The sequence below is a fragment of the Chelonia mydas genome, chromosome 10 (genome assembly GCF_015237465.2).
Source record: "Chelonia mydas isolate rCheMyd1 chromosome 10, rCheMyd1.pri.v2, whole genome shotgun sequence".
NCBI lineage: Eukaryota > Metazoa > Chordata > Testudines > Cheloniidae > Chelonia > Chelonia mydas.
Window position 1 is genome coordinate 61,703,939 of NC_051250.2, and position 20,708 is coordinate 61,724,646.

General features: G+C 43.9%; 1 protein-coding gene across 2 annotated transcripts in view; it reads left to right on the top strand.

Moving 5' to 3' along the window:
• LOC102938965 (tropomodulin-2) overlaps window positions 1–20,708 on the top strand; it is a 71,858-nt gene that overhangs the window by 46,728 nt on the left and 4,422 nt on the right. The window contains exons 4-9 of one of the 2 annotated variants that reach the window (XM_007056360.4): window positions 8,535–8,657; window positions 10,789–10,875; window positions 16,706–16,836; window positions 18,430–18,537; window positions 18,792–18,935; window positions 19,258–19,402. In XM_007056360.4, the coding sequence (XP_007056422.1) occupies window positions 8,535–8,657; window positions 10,789–10,875; window positions 16,706–16,836; window positions 18,430–18,537; window positions 18,792–18,935; window positions 19,258–19,402 (738 nt within the window). The remainder of the gene's footprint in view (window positions 1–8,534; window positions 8,658–10,788; window positions 10,876–16,705; window positions 16,837–18,429; window positions 18,538–18,791; window positions 18,936–19,257; window positions 19,403–20,708) is intronic. The other variant, XM_043523830.1, reaches the window with a different exon arrangement.

The window sequence follows — 20,708 nt, forward strand, 5'->3', positions numbered from 1 at the left end:
TGTACAGTACCTAGCCTGTTGGAGCCCTGACCTGACTTGAGGTCTCTTGGTGCTACCAGAATACGGGTTTGTTTATTATTAACAACATTTCCCCTTCTGCTTCCCCTGCAGAGGTTGCCCCTATGTGACACTAACAAACAGTAACTGAAAAATAACCCAGTTATTAAACATATTAAGATATGACCATTCAAATTTAGAATGTAAGTAGTAAAAGTTGAGTACATCCTTGCTTCCATCCAGTACTGTTGTTTCCAGTCAGTCCTTCAGCATTATCCTTGTTTTCTATAATATCTCCTGCTCCTTGGCAAACAGTTTCATGTTGGGTCTGATCCAACTCCCATCAAAGTCAGTGGAAAGACTCCAGTGGATCAGACCCAGGAGGACTAGTGCTGGGAAGGGAAGGGGAAATCCACACTCTTTGTATATGACTAAATGTGAACATTTTTCAGTCAGCTGAAAAAACAAAAGAAAAAAGGAGGAAAATAATGACGAACAAGAGCTTTTTTCACCAAACTGTTGTTGTCAGCCCCCTGCCCCCCCAAGAAGAGACCATCGATCTTGCATGTACTCATAGTGCCAAGAATACTGTCAGCGTTCAGCAATAAAAATAATGACAGTCATTTTCAGAATGAATACGGGTATTTTTCCCATCCCTTTACTACAATAGGTGCTTTTCTGATAATGGATTCAAGTTTAAGGGTTTTTAGCCTTCGGGAGGAGAAACCCAACTAAAATATCAAACAGCTGAAAAGAGTGGAAAGTTTAAGTATTTTAATAGGAGATTCTGGCTGGTGGAAGGTTTTGTTTGGAGGAGAGTATCTTTTATTTATTTTGTTTTGGGATGATAAACAAAAGTCAGTTTTTACTCTCCAAAGCTAAAATACTGTTGGCTGCTTTTCCTGAAACGTTGGCAGCTTCTTCAGGCTTTTTGGAGCTTTAAGACCTATGTTCAGTGTCGACTGTAACCTTTAGCAAAGACTCCCTTTACAATATTGTTAGCGGTGAAGCCTATGGTTAGGGTTGCCCAACACTTTCCATTATAAGACCCTGTTTTCAGTTGCTTATAACTTTGCCAAACTTAAACTGTTCAGGCTGAAATATCCCATGCTGAGTGTCTATCCCAGTGTCTGATTTTTTTTTTTTAAAGTTTCAGCTAAAGTGGTCTAGCTGTTTCCAAGAACAAGATTGGGAGAAGGGGGGAGACATTGTTTTGTTGATCCAAAGTAAATTTTCCAGCTGTTTAGTTGAGTCTCTATGTTGTAGAGCAGGGATTTAAAATTGTATAGTGAGTGTCACCCTGGTGTCAGGGCTGAGCCTTTTGTGATTCTCATGAAAATCTGCCTGAGTTATAAGCCTCTGAAAATCTTAGTTTGCCCATGCTCAGTAGAGACTTGCTAGAGTCTGGCAGCTATATTCTCCATATGACTTTCCCTTTCCTCTTGCTCTGCCATGCTCATCTCCTTCAACATCAGAGACAGCTTCTGCCTATTCGACTGCCTCACCCACTGAGGCAGACTAATATTGCCTTACTCAGATCTGAGGTCTCATGAGAAGGGCTCTTAGGAACTGTTCCAGGATTACTTGGTTCATCATTTTCTCTACTGACCTGGTCTCGGGGCCTAGCCACAAGCAACAAGGTCCCATAATCTTTGAGCCACTACCCATTGTTGTGCTCCTCAGGGAAATGGTTCAACCCCAAACTGGATCCTACACATCTTTGGAGTCAGTCTCAGTCTATCTAAGATGGCAGCCTTCAGCACAGGTTAGGTGCCCGCCTGTTTGTCGCTTACTGCTCAGTAGGCTTCCTGTGTCTCACCCATCAGGAAGGTACTGTGTTCATTCTTCCTCTGCTGCACTTGTCATTCTCTCAAAGATACGGAGGAAGGTCTCTGCGTCATCACCTGGCCCCAGCTTCACAAGATCAGTTACCAGCCAGCCTGAGCTGTCCTCTCCATCACCAGCCACATTTCCCTACGTCTCTTGGCCCAGCCGCTTCTGCAGCCACTCCTGTTGCTGGAAATGACCTCTTACCACTGCTGAGTGGCAAATTGTACCTTCTGTTGCTTTTGCAGGCTGTTCATCAACTGCAGGACTATAGGCTGGATCTGCCACTATAACACAGCTGTCTGCTGCTGCTGTTACACCATCACCTCATCCATCTTCTTAATTACCCAAGCTAGATGGGGTGAGTCAATCCTTGAGGCTTCACTTTCCCGCTTTCTTTTTTTCTTGGCACCAACAATCCTCCTCACTCTTCCCCTGTATCAGGGACTGAACTGCAGTGCCCGCATTCTCCACCACATTCGTGGCAGGGCTTCTCCCAAGCCTCAAAGACACAGTGCAGCACCCACAGTCCCTTTGAGGCAAGTTTCCTGTCCAAACTTAAACAAAACTGCTTCCCCTCCCAGAGGATTCTGGTAGTGACAGTGGTAGTGGTCGGTGATGCTGCTGCTGCTTCCTCAGCCAGTGCTGACTCACTGGATTGCTCTCTGACCCTTTATAGACTCAGACACGGCTCCCCCTCCATAACTGGCCCAACTGGAAGCACTTGTTCTGGCACAACAGAGCTGGACCTACTTCAGTTTCAGGAGCCAGCCAGCCACCCTGTGACAGCCACTTTTGAGTGCTTGACTTTGCAACCATAATGATCTTTTAACATAAGATTGTTGTGAGTTTTTTTGTATGTTTGTTTATCTGTTTTTGGATAAAATCTGCTAAACGGTAAGTAGTTCCTGATGGAAAGGTGTATTAAAGTGACAGGAGTTATACTAGGCTGTTTTTATATTGCTCGTTTGCAGCTTTCAACAGAATTGAGCCTGTCCAGTTTTCTTGTTTATAACTCAGTGTATTGCTGGTAAGAATTCATTTAATTACATTTAAATAGAGTATTTTTAGAGAGGAATTTAAGTAAACATCAAAAGGAAAGAATACTTTACTTTAGATGGAAAATGTGAATCTTGTGTGTAATTCATGTAAGGCAGAGGTCCAAGATTAGTGAATTTCACATCAAAGGTCATTCAAGCATTCCGTAATCAAGAATAAATAGGACTTCATTTTTTCAGTGATTCATCAAATGTAAGAAGTAATAACCAGAAAAATGTAGAGAAAGAGAACAAAAAAGACTCAGGCTGCAATCTGAGAATTACATATGCCTGATAAATGCTTTTTATATTTTATATATATAAATATACATACACACACACAAACATATATATATATATACACCCACACCCACATATACATACATACAAGCTGCATGGAAAAAATGAGAACCAAACCTCCCATTTGTATTTTACACAGTATTGTTTTCATCAGTATGGATTTCTCACTGTGCAACAGGACATTTGGCCTACACTAGGTGGCCTACGCTAAGTGGGGTGGTACACAGATCCAGAAGTGTGTAGAGAGGCACAAAAATCAAATGCACATTTTGTTTAGGTTATACAAAAGCTGAGTGTGCAGTAAGCCATTCAAAAGATTATTTCATCAGCATTTTATCAATATAGAACTCTGAAATGGCAGCTCTGACCTACTCTTAGGTCCTTATTGTTGAACTTAGTTATGGCAATGATTCCTCTTTATGCTATTGGAAGGTGGCTGAGAGGTTGAACAGTTTGCTAGGAACTATGCAGCCGGACAACTGGGACAGTTATTTCTGAGGTCTAGGGCTCTCTAGTCCCTCTGATGAGGGATATGAGGAGACCAGGCAAGAAGATATAGACAATATTGTCAACATTTGTCAGCCCTGCTGTCCTTGTTTGTGATTTCATTTCTGGAGTTTAGGGCATTGCCTGGCTAGTTCATGCTGCTCAGTTCAAGGTCAGTAGCCTACTGGTATCACCATCATGGATGAAGACAAGTCAGGTCCCCTCAAGGTCTTTAGTCTACCTAATGTCAATGGGCTTAAGTGGCTATCAGGTTTCTTTAAGGAAGAATACTCTACAGCCAATGGCCCACTCTACTGATAGTTTACTTAGATATTTTGATTACTTTTGGTCCTCTACCATTGAAAAATGTGGGTTTGCTCTTTCTAGGTCATCCTGGTGCATAGATGATTGAAGGCAGATGGGTGCATGATGACAACCAGACACTAAGTCTGATCAGCTATAGCCTAGGGGGATTTAAATCTTATGGTATGTCTAGGAGCATTTGCTTTTTCTTCAGCATAATGTCTACAAATCACATCTATCGGCACAGTTCTGAGTTGTGGATAGCCTGACAAATGTAACCTGCCTTCATTTGGAAAGAGAGTTAAGAATTTCTTGCTGCAAGTACTTTACACACAAAACTTGCACTTGACTGTTTTCTTTGATATTGCTGGGATGTCTCTGAATCATGTCATCTGTAAAATGAGGCAACTTAACCTATCTCACAGGGATGTACTGAGGGTGAAATACATTTATGCCTATAAAGTACTCTGAGATCCTTGTGTAGAATGTGCAACAGAAACACAAAGTATTATTTCATCAGTCACTTGTCAGCTGGCATTTTAAGCAATTCATCTTGTAGAATAGAGATTTTTTGTAATAAGAAGATGCCTTTAAAGAATGGAAGTGTTTGTGGGCAAGAAGAGAAGTAAACTTGACAGGATGTCCTCAATATTCATTTCAAGAGTTTCTGAGCCCATTCAGTCTTTAAACTCATTGATAGAGGCTGACAGTCCTGAGATTGGTGCAGGCAGACTTGCTGGAAGAGATACATTAATATGGGTATTATCTGCCTAAAAATGCCAATCAGGACCATCATGGAAAAAGATTTAAGCCACAGAAGCATGCAGCCATTGAAAAGCGAAAGGCACAGCAATGTGTAATTGAAAGGAGCAATATCAGAAGAACATTCATTTATGGTGACAAAATGGCATCACTGAGACAAATGAAAATTAAGCTCTTTCGGAGCAGTGTCAGAAAGGCCCAGGATATACTCCAAGCGTTTCTGCAAGTGTCAAAACTTGCAGAAAATAAGACAATTTAGAACTGACAATGGACCAAATCCACCTCTACCCAAAGGTCATTGCAGTCTCAGTACAAAGGGATTATCTAAAGCCTGATATACATTTAGTTGTTTTGGGCTAAGGCACAAAGGGAACTGTTCAGCAGTATTTCTTCTAAGTGAGTCTAAAAGCATTATGGACAGTAACAAATTGGGAATCACTGATTTATCAGATCGATGGTATTATCCAGTGCAGTTACTCCACTGCTTACGAATGACAGTAGTCTGTTTTCAAAATTCAAATGAGTATAGTAGTGAATACAACATAAGATAGTGGCTTGGCTTTTAATGTTGCCCAGTTCCTTATGAAAGTGACCTAGATTTTTCTCTGATGCAGCTGTCATAGACTGGAAGTACCATAGAGATTGATGGTCTTGGCCTTTGAGAAATGCTACATGGAAACACCTGCTAATGCCTATATTAGAGCAGTATACAGTGGGGGAAGAATTGAAAGGGTCTAGGATAGGTTGTACAAGGGTCTGTGGCAGGGAAACTACTTGGTCCTTGGGGAACATGGGGTTAAATCCAGCTCAGCTTCCCCAGCCTTGCGCAGGTGATCATGGGAAGACTGATCATATGATTGGCTGATGAGACAGAGGGGGCAGAATGCCTTTGGGAAAGTTGGAAATTACACAGAGGCAGTTGGGGAATTGAATCCTCCTTCCCCCTGGTACCTATGTGATAAGCTCAAATAGTGGCCATAGCTTATGGGGAGAAGTAGCAAATACATCTGCTTCATTCCTGGTTTTATGCCCTGTGGTCCTGGGATCAGCATATGGGCCTTGGGAAGTGTCCTTTACAATAAATATCACAGAGTGCTGGATTAAATAAGAAATCCACAGGGCTACTGAAGGAGGTAGTGCAGTCCCTAAGAATGGTTTCACAATTTATGTGCCCTTGAACAGGCTTCTGTTGAGTGGAAGGTTCCTGCAGAGGGATTTTTTGAATTGCCTTCAGTTCCTCAGAAAGCACAGTCCTTTAACAGACCCACATATCCCTGGGATTAGCACTCAGCACTGGCCTGGTTCTAGACCCATAGAAGTAAATGCCCAATGGTGAGTGCTTGAAAATCCCAACCACTGACACTGCAGGTATCAATTTTATCAATAGCAGTTTTTATCCTATTCAAAATGATAATGCAAAACACTTTTCCAGGTACAGATAGAAGTGTCACCTCTTGTAGCTGACTGGGCCATGGGTGGTCATGCCTACTGATGGAAGCAAGAGTTCAGCCTACTAGTTAGAGCTGGGTCCAGGATGGATAGTGTCCAGGAAACAGGCCAAGGGTCAGTACCAGAAGACAGAAACGAAATGCCAGAGCCAGAGGGTAAACCAGAGCCATAAGCCAGAGGTGGAGTCGGGGATCAAAGCCGGAAGTCTGAAGCCAGAGGGGAGCAGGGGCTGGAAGCAGGCTGGAACAGGGTTGGAACAAGGGCTGAAAGAAAGCAGGATCAGGGACTGGACCAAGAACAAGTACAGCTGCAGGCACGGTAGACACTGAGAAGCTGCGGACTTGCTGTGGGGGCCAGTATTATAAGCTAAACCAGCAGCCAATCAGGGGCTCTGTCAGTTCCAAGGCATTGCAGCTGGGCTTATTGGTTGCCTAGCAGCAAAGTTAGTCAGGGAGCAGGCCAGAAGCTGGTCCTAGCTGATCTGGTCCCTGACACCCCTCTCTAGTTATCATAAATAAATGGATCCCCTTTTAGGGATGTTGCAGATAACACTTCTGCAATCTTTTAGCTGGATCTCCTTTCCTGAACCATTCTGTCCAACCCGCACATGGAATCCTCCACCACATTTCAGTATCTATCGTAAGCCTGGTGCTTTCTAACTGTTCAGTTGGCTTATAGCCTTAGTTACTTCCTTAAAGGTGATTGCTTTTAGTGATACAGGTAAGTCCACTGTTTCATCACATCTCTCAATGAGTGTTAGTGGTTCTGACTGGTTAAGCATAACCTGGAAATGTTGCATCCAATGGGCTCTCTCTTCTTATTCTAGTTAAAATTGTACCATCTCAAGCCTTCACAATGCCACAACAGTTCAAGAATTGTGATGTCAATTGTTTAGATACTAGAAAAAGGTTTTTAGAATTATCTTTCTTGTATGCCTCCTCAGCTTCTTTTACTTTATTTTCCATCCATTCTCTCCTCTGGCTGATATTTTAACTTCCTTGTCTTTGTCTGCATATTCTTGTTGCAGAATAACTCTTTTGCTGTGGTCCTGTGCTTGTTGAATTCTCTTTAATTCTTTCCTCTCTTCAACAAACCACCAGGGATTAGCTGGAGCCATTCTTCTTTCTTACAGCTTTTCGCCCCCACTGTAGTCCTGGCTGCATCAACACTTGCTTCTTTGAAAAACTGCCATTGTTCTTCAATGTCATCAATCTGTGGCTTTAACTTTTCAAATCTATCGGTTTAAGGTTGTTACTGGCATAAGGCAAGGTTGCATACTATCCCTACTACTCTTGTGCATTGTTATAGACTGTGATGAGAACAGTGATGGCTGCTGCCGAGAACATTGATATTGTTTGGACAAGAGATAATATGCGAGACTTAGATTTTGCAGATGATATAATATTGGTTCCCAACTTGGATGGAATGAAAAGACTCTTTTTGAGCATAAAAGCAGAAGTGGTCAAAGTGGGACTTTGTATCAGTACACAGAAGACCACGATCATGAAGGCAGGAGAGAATGCTGTCAGCCCTGTCAAATGAGTGACTGATGGAGAAGAGTTTAAAAGAGTTGATGACTTCATCTATTTTGAAGGTACAATATCTGCTAATGGTCAGCTCACTAAAGAAATGAGGGCAAGAACCAACAAAGCCAGTGGATATTTTTCCAGTTTGTCAAACAGCTGGAAGAGTAAGAAGATAAATCTACACACTGAAATGAGATTGTACAATGCTATTGTCTTCCCAGCACTACTGTTGCCTCAGAAATGTAGCAGATGGTGGAGGTACATAACAGGAACTGACTGCATTCCACCAGTGTTGTTTAAGAATAATCTTGGGGATTCACTGGTGAGATCATCTAACCAATGTGGAAGTGTTGTGTTGCATAGATCAGCAGACTGCAGACTCAATAATCAGACAGAGACAACTACAGTGGTTTGGCTGTGCCATCAGAAGCACAAGCTATATCTTAGATTGGATCCCCCATGGAGGGAAGAGAAGGGATGGAGGACAAAGAATATCTTACTGCAGGATGATCAAAAAGAATGTGACCATCATGCAGACAGCTTACCATGGAGTCAAATATCTTGCTCTAGACAGACACTAGTGGAAAAAATGGGTTGTCTCATGTGCCACTGGGCACAGGAGATTCCAAAGCTAAAGTATAGATTTTAGGACCTTGGCCTCCACAAAAATAAACTACCCCAACCTACAGTAGAAATGTGCTGAAGGTGTAGAAATTAATAGGGAAACATACATTGGTACACAATAGAGAACAATACTGTTTACACAGGTTTCCTCCCTGTACTGTCAGGATGGGGAGGAGTTGTCACAGTAATTCAGTATTCACTTCTGGATTTTTTCCCTCCTTAGGAAAAATATTTATCCCTAAAGAAAAGCCCATAGAAACCCACACTGAGGAGAAGGTAACCCTGGAGCCAGAATTAGAAGAAGCCCTGGCTGGTGCCTCTGATACTGAGCTCTATGACCTTGCAGGTTAGTTAATGTGTTTCTAAGTGTAAAATCTTCTTCAGTCCAGTACTGCCTGCCCCTTCCACCAGGAGTTTGAGTTGTCACTGCATGCTCTATTCTTACACTGGTTAGACCGGGTTATCTTCAGCCTCTCTATCACTCACCCTATTTTTAAGCCATTATGGAATCTAGGCCTCTAAAACGTGCACAGATGTTAGAAATGTGGAGCAAACACTGGTGCATAAGTGTTAGTATGGGCTCAAGCCTGCATCGTTCTAATGCACTTAGCTGCATGCACTTCGAGCGGGGGTGTGATTCGCAGCTTGAGGAGACACGTGCTAGTTATCATCGAGCTAGCATGCTAAAAACTGAGTGTAGATGCCCCAGCACGGGTGGCAGGAGGGGTAAGTGCCCCAAGTACGGACCCACCCAAGACCCTAGGGACATTCTCAAGGTGGTTAGCTGCTCATGCTGCTGCTACATTCTGTTTTTAGCACGCTAGCTTGGTGAGAGTTAGCGTCAGTATGTCTCCTCAAGCTGAGACTCACATCCCCAGCTCGAGGAGTAGATATGCCCTGAGTATCTTTTCACTCCAATTGCATTTAATTCCCACTGTATCATTGGAGGTGCTCAGCACCTTCTAGAATTGGGCCTTCAATATCATTCAGAGCATTTGCAACTGTTTTCACTATTTTGCAAAAAAGACACAATGTTATATCCACAAACATCTTTCAAACAACCAGAACCCTGTCCAGCTACACCCAATGTGCATCTCACACAAAATATGCTATCTACAAAATTTCTGGTCCATATTCTACCCTCATTTCACACACCATTACCAGTGGTGTGAATGAAAAGACCAAGAATAAAATGCGGCTCTACATTAGGTTTTTTGTTTGTGTTTTACAATGGTCAATACTAGAGCTGGTTGGGAATTTTCCATTGAATTTTTTTTTTTTTTTAAACAGAAAGTTCAGTTTTCAGAGAAATACAATTTTCCATGGAAAATTTCAACTTTACTGATTTTTTTTTTTCAATTTTTCATTGGGAAAATCTAAAAATATTTCAGTTTGTTGAACTGAGTTAAAACATTTTGTTTTGAGTCCGTTCAACGTTAAACAACATCTGCCTAAGGTGGTGCATTGCCACAGAGGAGTTGTAGTTCAGATGCTGCATGCCCCCATTCTCTCCTGTGTGCAGAGCTCCTTTGCCAGACTACGTCTCCCATGATGCACTGCAGTCTCTCCTCTGACCAAACCCTGTGGTGAATCATGGGAGCTGTATGACTGCGGTACATAACTCAGCCAAAACAAATGTAGAAATATCAGAATTCGACCTGGGATGGAAATTCCAGTTTCTGCTCAGCTGTAGTCAGTACCCAACTCATTGTATTAGAACATATAGCACAAATAAAGACTAAGATATGATTGTATAATGGCCCTACTAAACAGAGGGCTGCAAATAGCCCACGATGGCAGTGTAATAGTCACAAGTGATATTATCTGAAGACAGTCACTCTCTTCAGTGTCTGTGTAAGGAAAATCTGATTGTAGAGGTAAAAAGCCACAGTGAGTCATGCATTCTTGATTCATAGATACCTGTGAAAGGATCCCTCAGGTCCAAGCAGGCAACTAATCCGAGGAGAAGGATCAGATACCTAACCGTTATGTTGTTTCTGATAGAGTACTGTGGAAACTGCCTCTGTACTAAGATAATTTTTATTTGCTGCCTCTTTTATTGAAGTCTGGTTTCTTTCTTCAGCCTGTTTCTAGTTCTCATATAAATCCTTATTGCGGTGTCTTCCATTATGTTTAAATGTTTTCTTCCCCCTGCCCCATACTTTAGCACCCACAGAAATCCCAAGGTGGTTACGATGTTCATGTATGAATGTAAGTGTCCCAGGACATAGACACATAATATGCATGCTCCACTGGTGCATTTGTAGGAGAGAACCTATAGTCGAGTTCTCCAAACTTTCAACTTACAGTATTAGAGGTTAACCAAGCCTCACCTGTGAACACATATGACCCAAGACAATAACAACTCTCTGATTGATAATCTAGCTAGGGAACTAAATTGGAATTTGTAAAATGCATGTTTCCTTTGCAAACTTTATTAACATTGGATTTTACTACTGGCATTTTTATGTTTATAGCTGTTCTTGGGGTGCACAACATGGTCAACAATCCACAGTTTGATGAAGAAGGAACCAGCAGTAAAGATGGAAAAGGAAGTGTGAGAAGTAAGTAAACAGATTTCCTTTGCAGTCTGCTTGTATTCTTAGGTAGTTATATAGTTAGTTGGGGGTTGTTAGTCTAATCAGTATAGTATCACTGGACCAATCCTTCATTAACCCTCATTAATCATGAGGAGGAGCTCTTAAATGAATATAATTTAAATTAAAAATTCGTACTATCAATAGTGTGTTACACAAATAAATCACTCTAGCAGGGAGCTCAGCTTTTCTCAGAAGCAAGGCTTGCTAGATAGCGGTGGCAGAGAGGATTGGGAGTGCACAGGATCATAAGTGTGGGAGTGGAATGGGAAGCTAAGGCATCTATGTTTCCATGCATCCATGTGCATATGGATGTGGAGCTCCAAAGGCAGTAAGTAGAGCACTGGCATCTGCACAGTTACTGAGAAATGACCATGTGATCATTATGCAAGTCAGACCATCTCATCCAATCACAGTACATACACACATCACACAGTACATACACACATCACAGGCTCGGTCCTGGGGCCGGTTTTGTACAATATCTTCATTAATGATCTGGAGGATGGCGTGGATTGCACTCTCATCAAGTTTGCAGATGACACTAAACTGGGAGGAGTGGTAGATACGCTGGAGGGTAGGGATAGGATACAGAGGGACCTAGACAAATTGGAGGATTGGGCCAAAAGAAATCTGATGAGGTTCAACAAGGACAACTGCAGAGTCCTGCACTTAGGATAGAAGAATCCCATGGATGGCTACAGACTAGGGACCGAATGGATAGGCAGCAGTTCTGCAGAAAAGGACCTAGGGGTTACAGTGGACGAGAAGCTGGATATGAGTCAACAGTGTGCCTTGTTGCCAAGAAGGCTAACGGCATTTTGGGCTGTATAAGTAGGGGCATTGCCAGCAGATCGAGGGACTCGATCGTTCCCCTCTATTCGACATTGGTGAGGCCTCATCTGGAGTACAGTGTCCAGTTTTGGGCCCCACACTACAAGAAGGATGTGGAAAAAATGGAAAGCGTCCAGCGGAGGGCAACAAAAATGATTAGGGGACTGGAACACATGACTTATGAGGAGAGGCTGAGGGAACTGGGATTGTTTAGTCTGCAGAAGAGAAGAGTGAGGGGGGATTTGATAGCTGCTTTCAGCTACCTGAAAGGGGGTTCCAAAGAGGATGGATCTAGACTGTTCTCAGTGGTAGCTGATGACAGAACAAGGAGTAATGGTCCCAAGTTGCAGTGGGGGAAGTTTAGGTTGGATATTAGGAAAAACTTTTTCACTAGGAGGGTGGTGAAGCACTGGAAAGCATTACCCAGGAGGTGGTGGACTCTCCTTCCTTTGAGGTTTTTAAGGTCAGGCTTGATAAAGCCCTGGCTGGGATGATTTAGTTGGGGATTGGTCCTGCTTTGAGCAGGGGGTTGGACTAGATCAGTGGTTCTCAAAGCCGGTCCGCCGCTTGTTCAGGGAAAGCCCCTGGTGGGCCGGACCGGTTTGTTTAACCTGCCACGTCCGCAGGTTCGGCCGATCGCGGCTCCCAGTGGCCGCGGTTCGCCGCTCCAGGCCAATGGGGGCTGCGGGAAGCAGCGCAGGCCAAGGGACATGCTGGCCGCCCTTCCTGCAGCCCCCATTGGCCTGGAGCAGCGAACTGTGGCCACTGGGAGCCGCAATCGGCCGAACCTGCCGACGCGGCAGGTAAACAAACCGGTCCGGCCCGCCAGGGGCTTTCTGTGAACAAGCGGCGGACCGGCTTTGAGAACCACTGGACTAGATGACCTCCTGAGGTCGCTTCCAACCCTGATATTCTATGATTCTATGATTTGCATACCATTACAGCTGTGGGCCACTAACTGGGTAGCATCCCTAGCTGAGACAATTCCAGGTTAGTACAACCTGATGCTTGATGTGTTTCTAGCACAGTTCACAATATGTCAGGTCCACCAAGCTGCATTCAGCACTGTGAGGAGGGTACTTGAAAATAATGCTTTCCCTATTATTGCATCTGATCTGTCACTTGTGATTTTTTGTTGGACTTGCAAAATAATACCCCGCACAGTTTAAATGATCCTATTGTTTGACTGTTGTGTGTTCTTTGTGGGGTTAAGTACATTCTACAGGAGGTGTAAGCACTCAGAAAAATAATAACAGTCATAATTATTAAAAAAACTAAACAGTATTCAAATCTTATTAATTGCTTTTCATCAGAGATGATCCTGAGCTGCAGAGTTTAGATCAAGATCTGAACTTCCCCTAATGTTTGGAGTTCTTTGCTCCAAGGGTTTGGCTCATTTGGTCATTTCTCAGTAACTGTGCAGATGCCAACCTTAGGGAGTAGCTGCAAAGTTTGGATCCAATGCCTTTGCACATCCTGAGTTCACAGATGTTCAGATCCAAGGTTCCAATTCTGCATCCCTCTGTGCATTTCAATACTAGATTGTGATGGGCCCTTGCCTGAGTACACAGGAAAAGGTAGCCACACAAGAAGCATCCCTTCTTGTATGGGCTGTGACAATAGCAGTTGTTGTCAGCAGGGACTTTTCATCTCCTCCCTTATCTGTGTGAAGAGATCACCCAAGAGGAGGGCACGGAGGTAGGCAGAACCTGACTGAGATATCTCTGCAACCCTTCCTAGTGGGAATCTGTTCAAATTGCAGGCTATCCCAGAACATGCAACTGCTTATGGGACTAATTCACATAAACTTGAGATTATTTTTGTTGTACTGAGTCAAAATGTCAACTGTGTGGGTTTGGTAAACTATACTCCAATCACAAAGTTGCTCTGTCAGATCACTTTGTTCCTTTGTCCAAAAGCAATAACTTTTCCTAGCTAATGTAATTTTTCAGTAAAAAAGGGGAACACATTTCAAGAGCTGATTGTTAACATGACAAAACAGTTCCCTAGTTAAAGAAATAAGATAAAATTCATGGGCAGTGGCAGGCAGCACAACAGGAGGAGAAAATCGCTGCTAACTACTCATGACATGGTAAAGTAGAAAGTCTACTCTGTGGACAGGGTTACAGTCTCTAACAAATAGTCCTTCAATGGCTGGGCCTTGGCTCTCAGCTTAGTCGAATACTGCTACAAATGCAAAAACATTTTGGTGTAATTTTTACTTTGAATCCAAAAGGTGGTGAATTCTCCAAGTGCATTTTATTAGCAATCTCCAACAACATTAGTAACTCTCTGAAGGCTGCTACTGGAGTATTTATGGAGGCATTGGGAGGTCCTGTGGGGAGTGGACTGGGACATGCTCCACAGCAAAAGGAGTTGGAATCTGCTCAAATAGTGAAATCCAGCTCAAGGCTTATGTAACAATTAAGTTCTACAAAGAGCTTAGGTGTGATTTAATTGGTGTATTGGCTTTTTCCTAGCCCAGTGCACAGGGTAAGTGTCACCCATTGCACCTCATGGAAATACATGTAAACTTTCAGGTTTCAGCACAAGCCCCTTGAATAGAACACAACTTTTTGCACTACAAAATAACCATGTTTAAACACAGTTGTGGTCAGTAACACATTCCTTTCTTGACTGTAGCAGCTTGGGTGGGCAAGGTTTATTATTCATCTCCACAACTATAAGCGGGGGAATTATAGGTATTAATTGTGCTGTATGCTAGGATTTTTATGCATCTCCTGGAATGATCGATTTTCTTTTATAGTACATGGCTGCCAACATTAAAAATCGTATCGCTTTGGAGCAGGGATATGCAAAGACTTCATAAATCTCTGTGTTGGCAGAGAACTGCTTTTCATGCTTTGATAGTTTGATTATTTAGAATGTGCGGATGTTGCAATTTTACAAGAGCTAATTGAATTTATAGCGGGGCTGCTAATGTCAGAGATGGAGGTGGAGGCTAAGGGGCCTCCTCATCGTAGTCTTTGGTGTTAGCACTGTCTGTTTAGAGGGAAAGGGGCACTTTCTCAGAACATATCCAAATATTTTCACAAGTGCATCTCCCTTTGCAGGCTTTATGGCAGGACCATAAACCCTGGGTTCCTTTCAATATTGGTATTTTATATCCTGTGCAATAGACTTCATGCTTCCCTCAGAGCTGGATGCACATGGTTGGCTCAGAGTGACTGGACTGGGAGCTTTGCACATAAAGCTGAGGACGGAATTTGTCCCTAATGATACAGTTCAGGACTCCGGTCACCTACCATAGGTTAAGATGCTTCCCTTCCCAAGGACAGATGCACAGAAGGGGCTGGAACTAACCTGACTGTGCCTGCAGGTTCTCCGGTGCAGACTTCCTACCATACTCTCTCCTTTGTGGTGATGGGGCCAGAACTTCCAGGAGATGGCAAAGATCTGTAGGAAAGGCAGGGTCCACCCCAAAGAGCACAGTTTGGGTTTGGTTTTAATTGCAAGGAAAATAGGTGTTCATTAGATTTGCTGAAAGGTACTGCAAAGGGGATACATTGTAGCCAGAGTCTCCTCCTGGCAGCACCCTGGCAGAAGCACCTACACCAGAGGTGGGCAAACTACGGCCCGCGAGCCACATCCGGCCTGCGAGACTATCCTGCCCGGCCCCTGAGCTCCCGGCTGGGGAGGCTAGCCCCCTGCCTCTCCCCTGCTGTCCCTCGTCCTCCGCAGCTGCGCGGGCAGCGTTGCTTGTGCCCACCCACCTCCCAGGCTTTCCAATAAGCCTGTCCTGCCGCTCTGAGGGGCATGGTAAGGGGGAGGAGGGGTTGGATAAGGGGCAGGAGGTCCCGGGGTGTAGTGAGGGGGTGGTTGGATGGGGTGGAGGTTTGGGTGTGGGGGGCGGTCAGGAGACAGGGAGCGGGGGGGTTGAATAGGGGGTGGGGTCCTGGGGATCCCAGGGGGGGACAGGGAGCAGGGGAGGTTGGATAGGGGGTGGGATCCTGGGGGGGCAGTTAGGGATGGGGGTCCTGGGAGGTGGCGGTCAGGGGACAAGGAGGGGGGCAGGGGGTTGGATGGGGTGGGGGGGCCTGTCAGGGGGCGGGGTGTGGATAGGGGTCAGGGCAGTCAGGGGACAGGGAGCAGGGGACAGAGAGCGGGGAGGGGGCGGTTGGATAGGGGGTGAGGGCCAGGCTGTTTGGGGAGGCACAGCCTTCCCTACCTGGCCTTCCATACTGTTTTGCAACCCCAATGTGGCCCTCGGGCCAAAAAGTTTGCCCACCCTGATCTACACCATGCCTGGAGGAGGTGCAGTTTATCCTCCTTCCATGCCAAGCCAGCTCTGCTGGCCAGTGTGGAGAGGGGAGTGAGATGTGGCCATGCCCTTACCTAGCTCCTACCCTTTGTAAGAGCACTGCAAGGCACCAGGAAAGAGAAAGCCTGTGCTCCCAACTACATTGTAGCCAGCCCCTGCAGAGAGATGTAAGAATGGGGGAGAGGACAGCGCTGGTCACAATTTGGTGTATAACACTAACTCTAGTGTATATAGCACAGTGAATGTCATACCAGACACCTCATGTCACCCTCATCTGGCTGTGTTAATAGGTCTGCTAGAAAAGTAGAAAAGTATTTTCTACTACTTTCCCACAACCTGGGAAAAGAAGTGTTCTAAAGTGTATCGCAATAATTATTCATCTCTGCACTTTAGCTGCACTTTCTTTCTTGCGTATAGCTACATAAACTAACAACAAACAGTGGGAGAGCCAACTGAATGATACCATTCTTCACTTGCCACAAAAGCATCAGCATCTCAGAGAAACACTAGTCAGAAATCCAGAACCCTTCCTTCCCAATGCTCAACGGCTCACAAGCATTCATCACAAACATGAGATTTGTCACAGAAACATCCAGCTTGCCTCAACCCAAAAATAAGTGAGAGTTCAGAAAAGCCAGTTTATTTCTGATGATGCATATTTAATTAGATCCTGTGTTTCAGATGTGGTCAAAGGTGAAAAGGTCAAGCCAATTTTCGAGGAACCACCTAATCCAACCAATGTGGAAGCAAGTTTGCAAAGGATGAAAGCAAACGATCCTAGCCTCCTTGAAGTCAATCTGAACAACATAAAGGTATTTGGATAGGGGTTGTGGCTTCATTCTCTTTGCTGCAGGAGGGTTCATCTGAGATGACAAGATTTACAAAGTTTTGTTTAGAAGCATGGGGTTTTGTTTTCAAACATGTTGCTGCATTTACAATATTTGGGAGGAACAGGAGACTCAGGAGAGAAAGAGGAGCAGACAGGAATTGTCCCAGTTATTCCAAGGGTCACCAACACCTGACATTGAATTAGCTGCCAATTAGAACTCCAAGCAAGGGTTCCCTTCTGCCTTCATTTCTCTTACAGCTGTAAAGCAAGAGACCTCCTGAGGCACGCAGGAGTGCTGGCACAATTTGTATAGGGAGGGTGCTGAGAGTCATTGAACCAAACTGTAAACCCTGTATCTGATGGAAACCACTTCAAGCCAGCGGGTGCAGCAGCACCCCTTGTTCCAGCACCTGTGGGAGTACCGCACAATTGTTGGCCTAATTCACTTAGCCCACAGATGAAAAGGGAGAAGTTGGGATGCTCAGACGCTGAACATCGCCCCCACACTGAGCTGGAGCAGTAGCCTTTGTCTGCATAGTTCAGAGTGGCTGGTTGGATCTAGGAATAGGATAAAGCTTTGTTAGTGTTTGCTTTGAGCTCAGAGGTGGTGACAAATAGTAGCTCATTATTTTTTTCCCTTTCTTGTTTCATATTGTTTTAAAACTAAGTAATTTTCTAAAAGGACCAGCATGTTGAGTTGATTCATTGTATCCTTCTTTTTATCAGTACAGCTTGTTTGGTAGCAATCTCACCTCCAGGTGTCTAATTCCATATCAAGACTTAGGCTCATGCCCAAAGCTGACACTGCATGTTGTACTAAGGGTTTATGGATTGGTTATTCACCCCTCATTATACGGTTTCTGGGCACGAGTGTACATTTGAAAAAAATAAGCAATACCAGTGATCCAACAATACAACCACAAAACTATACCACAGGTCACCACTCACTCTCACCTGCGGGTAACAAATCCACAACCAATAGACCTCCTCGCAGCCAGCAGCAAGTTTGTGTCCCAGCTAAAAAGCCAGATTGAACAGATGTATATATTTTATGCTCCATCCCATGGGGCCAAACTCAGGCTTTGTTAGATTGCAAGAGGGAGCCTATGCGGATGATGGGGGCCCGCCCATGAGAATATTATGGCCATCCTTCAGGATTTCAACCCTGGAGACAGACAGCAAGAGATTGCCACCAGTCTTAATTTCCAGGTTGGTGCATGGTAGAAGAGATGCCTAGAGGATCATCAGTTCTCAGACTGTTTAGGACTTTACAAACACCTTTCATTGTACCTAGAAATGAATATGAAAAACAGTGCAGAGCAGTGTTTTCACTTTGGCCTGCCTTGCTTACAAGGTGGTGGCTGCATTCTGCCCTAGCTCAAGGCGCTGAGCAGTCTTCAAGGGCAGCCACAAAGCTGAACAAGTTACAGTACTCTGGCCTGACGGGCTTTGTAGAGCATGGGGAATGGCTAAGGAGTTGTACAGAGAGGCAGTGTTAATTAATGTAGCAATCATCAAAATAAATGTCTGGTGATGTGATTGGCTGTAATGTTTACTGGGTTTTGTCTTACTGTAGAACATCCCAATTCCGACGCTGAAAGAATTTGCCAAGGCTTTGGAAACCAACACCCACGTGAAGAAGTTCAGCCTCGCAGCCACTCGAAGCAATGACCCCGTTGCTGTTGTAAGTTGAAACACGACTTGAAAAGACAGAATTCTTCACTAAGGCTGCTTTTGTCTCTAGGAGGGGCTTGTTTTTCAGATGTCTCCTGTGACTGTGCACAGTGGCATTATAACCTGTTCTGTTCTAGGAATACACTCTACCTCCATGACTCTGTTTGCAATGCTTTTCTAGGTACTAACCACAATTCAGATTCTTGGTGTTATCTGAAGCTTTCAGAGTTTCAGACTCACACCACCTCTTCCCTGACTCTTCAGGCTTTTGCGGATATGTTAAAAGTGAACAAGACACTGAAGAGCCTAAATATAGAATCCAATTTCATCACTGGGGCTGGCATTCTGGCACTGATTGATGCACTAAAAGAGAATGAAACCCTGACGGAGATCAAAATTGACAATCAGGTAAGGCGTGGGCAGTAAACTGGTGCCTGCTTTGTTTAGTTTCTAGGTAGGTTCCATATGTTCTTCTATAATATTTTAGGTTTGGGATCCATCAAAGAGGCAAGGCAAAATCCTATGGATCAGCCTTTTTGCACCTCATTCCCAAGCACATGCTGCTAAGCAACAGAAAAGAAAACTGACCGATGCTAAAAAGAAAGCCCAGAGGAAGTTCTCCAGAGATGGGGTTCTTTCTCCAGTTTGTAGCACATTACTGAATGTAACCACTTCTCTCTCTTTTGTGAGAAGATGTTTCCTTTTCTTTTCACTGTGTGTCACCCAACAGAGGCAGCAGCTGGGGACAGCTGTAGAGATGGAGATTGCCCAGATGCTTGAGGAGAACTCCAAGATTCTCAAATTTGGATACCAGTTCACAAAGCAAGGTCCAAGAACCAGGGTAGCTGCAGCTATCACTAAAAATAACGATCTAGGTAAGATGCTACAGACATTCATCAGCAATTCTTTCAGGCCAACTCCTGCCCTCCTTATACATTTTGTAGACAAAAATTGGTCAAATAGTGCCAGATCCTGAGGTCCTTAATCAGTTTTTACTGAGTCCTTTCTCAGGCAAACACCCATTGACTTCAGTCTGGGTTTGCCCCAGTAAGGACTTAGCAAAAAATTAGCAAATGCATACTTTGGTGCAGATACTTTATTTCTGGCAATACTTAAACATCCTGCTGAATTCCCATGATATACTTTATTTCCTGAAATTCTAATTGTCCCCAGCAGGGCAAAGGCTGATTAAATCTCTCATCCTTATCATTTAGACAATTACTCTAGAATTTTGCCTTCTCCAGGTTTACATCTACGCTGTTCTGCATTGGCAAATCATCACTGCCTATTTAGTACAATAGAATACTTCATAAAACCATATATCTGGAAAAGCAAAACATTGGAAGCAGAGGCAAAATGACGGACATTTGCACTGCAAAGGCTTTGGGATAATGCGGTCTGTTCGCCAAGAGCGTTAATGTTTACATTAAAGGAAGTTCATAGCCAGACTGCAATGAGAAGTATTCTTCTAGCTCTGCCTGTTTTGTTCTGTATTTCAGAAACACAGCATCACAAACATGGCCTCCCAGTGCAATTTGGTAACGCCAAAGCTTATCTAGTATGAACAGCGTTAATCTGGCCTTATGGCTCAGTGCAGACTGAACAGGGTTACAGAATAGCTAATGCTGTGGAATGCAAGGAGCACCAGCACAATGGACTAGTTAGAACTTCCCAGGCCCTCTTACAGTGCATTGCTGAGTGCCGGGGGACTTCTCCATTGTATTGCAGGGAATAAGACGTCACCCGGAGTAGCGCGGCTCAGGACACAATAGTAGAATGTCATTGATCTGTGCTTCGTTAAACTGCATCCCCCCCCAAATAATCCATTTTCAATGCAGATCTGTGGGTTAATTAAGGTTTACTGTATTATCCAATGGTCCATGCAACCCAGAGATCTATTCTGAGACTAAAATGTTTCCTTTTGGGTCTGAGTTGATATTTTCCTTGTTGTTAGTAATCAGTACCATGTGAAAGTATATCATAAAAAGTCTGATTCTTTCATACAGATATGTTTCTCACAAAGACATCAAATGACTTAATCATGCATATTTGCATATAGTGTTACCATATGGAACAGCTGTTGATTTTTGGCTACATCACACTTAAATGTATCCAGTGAGAAGGATCTAGCACTCCCACACACCCACAGTACCTGTATCAATTTAGTTGGAGCAATATGGC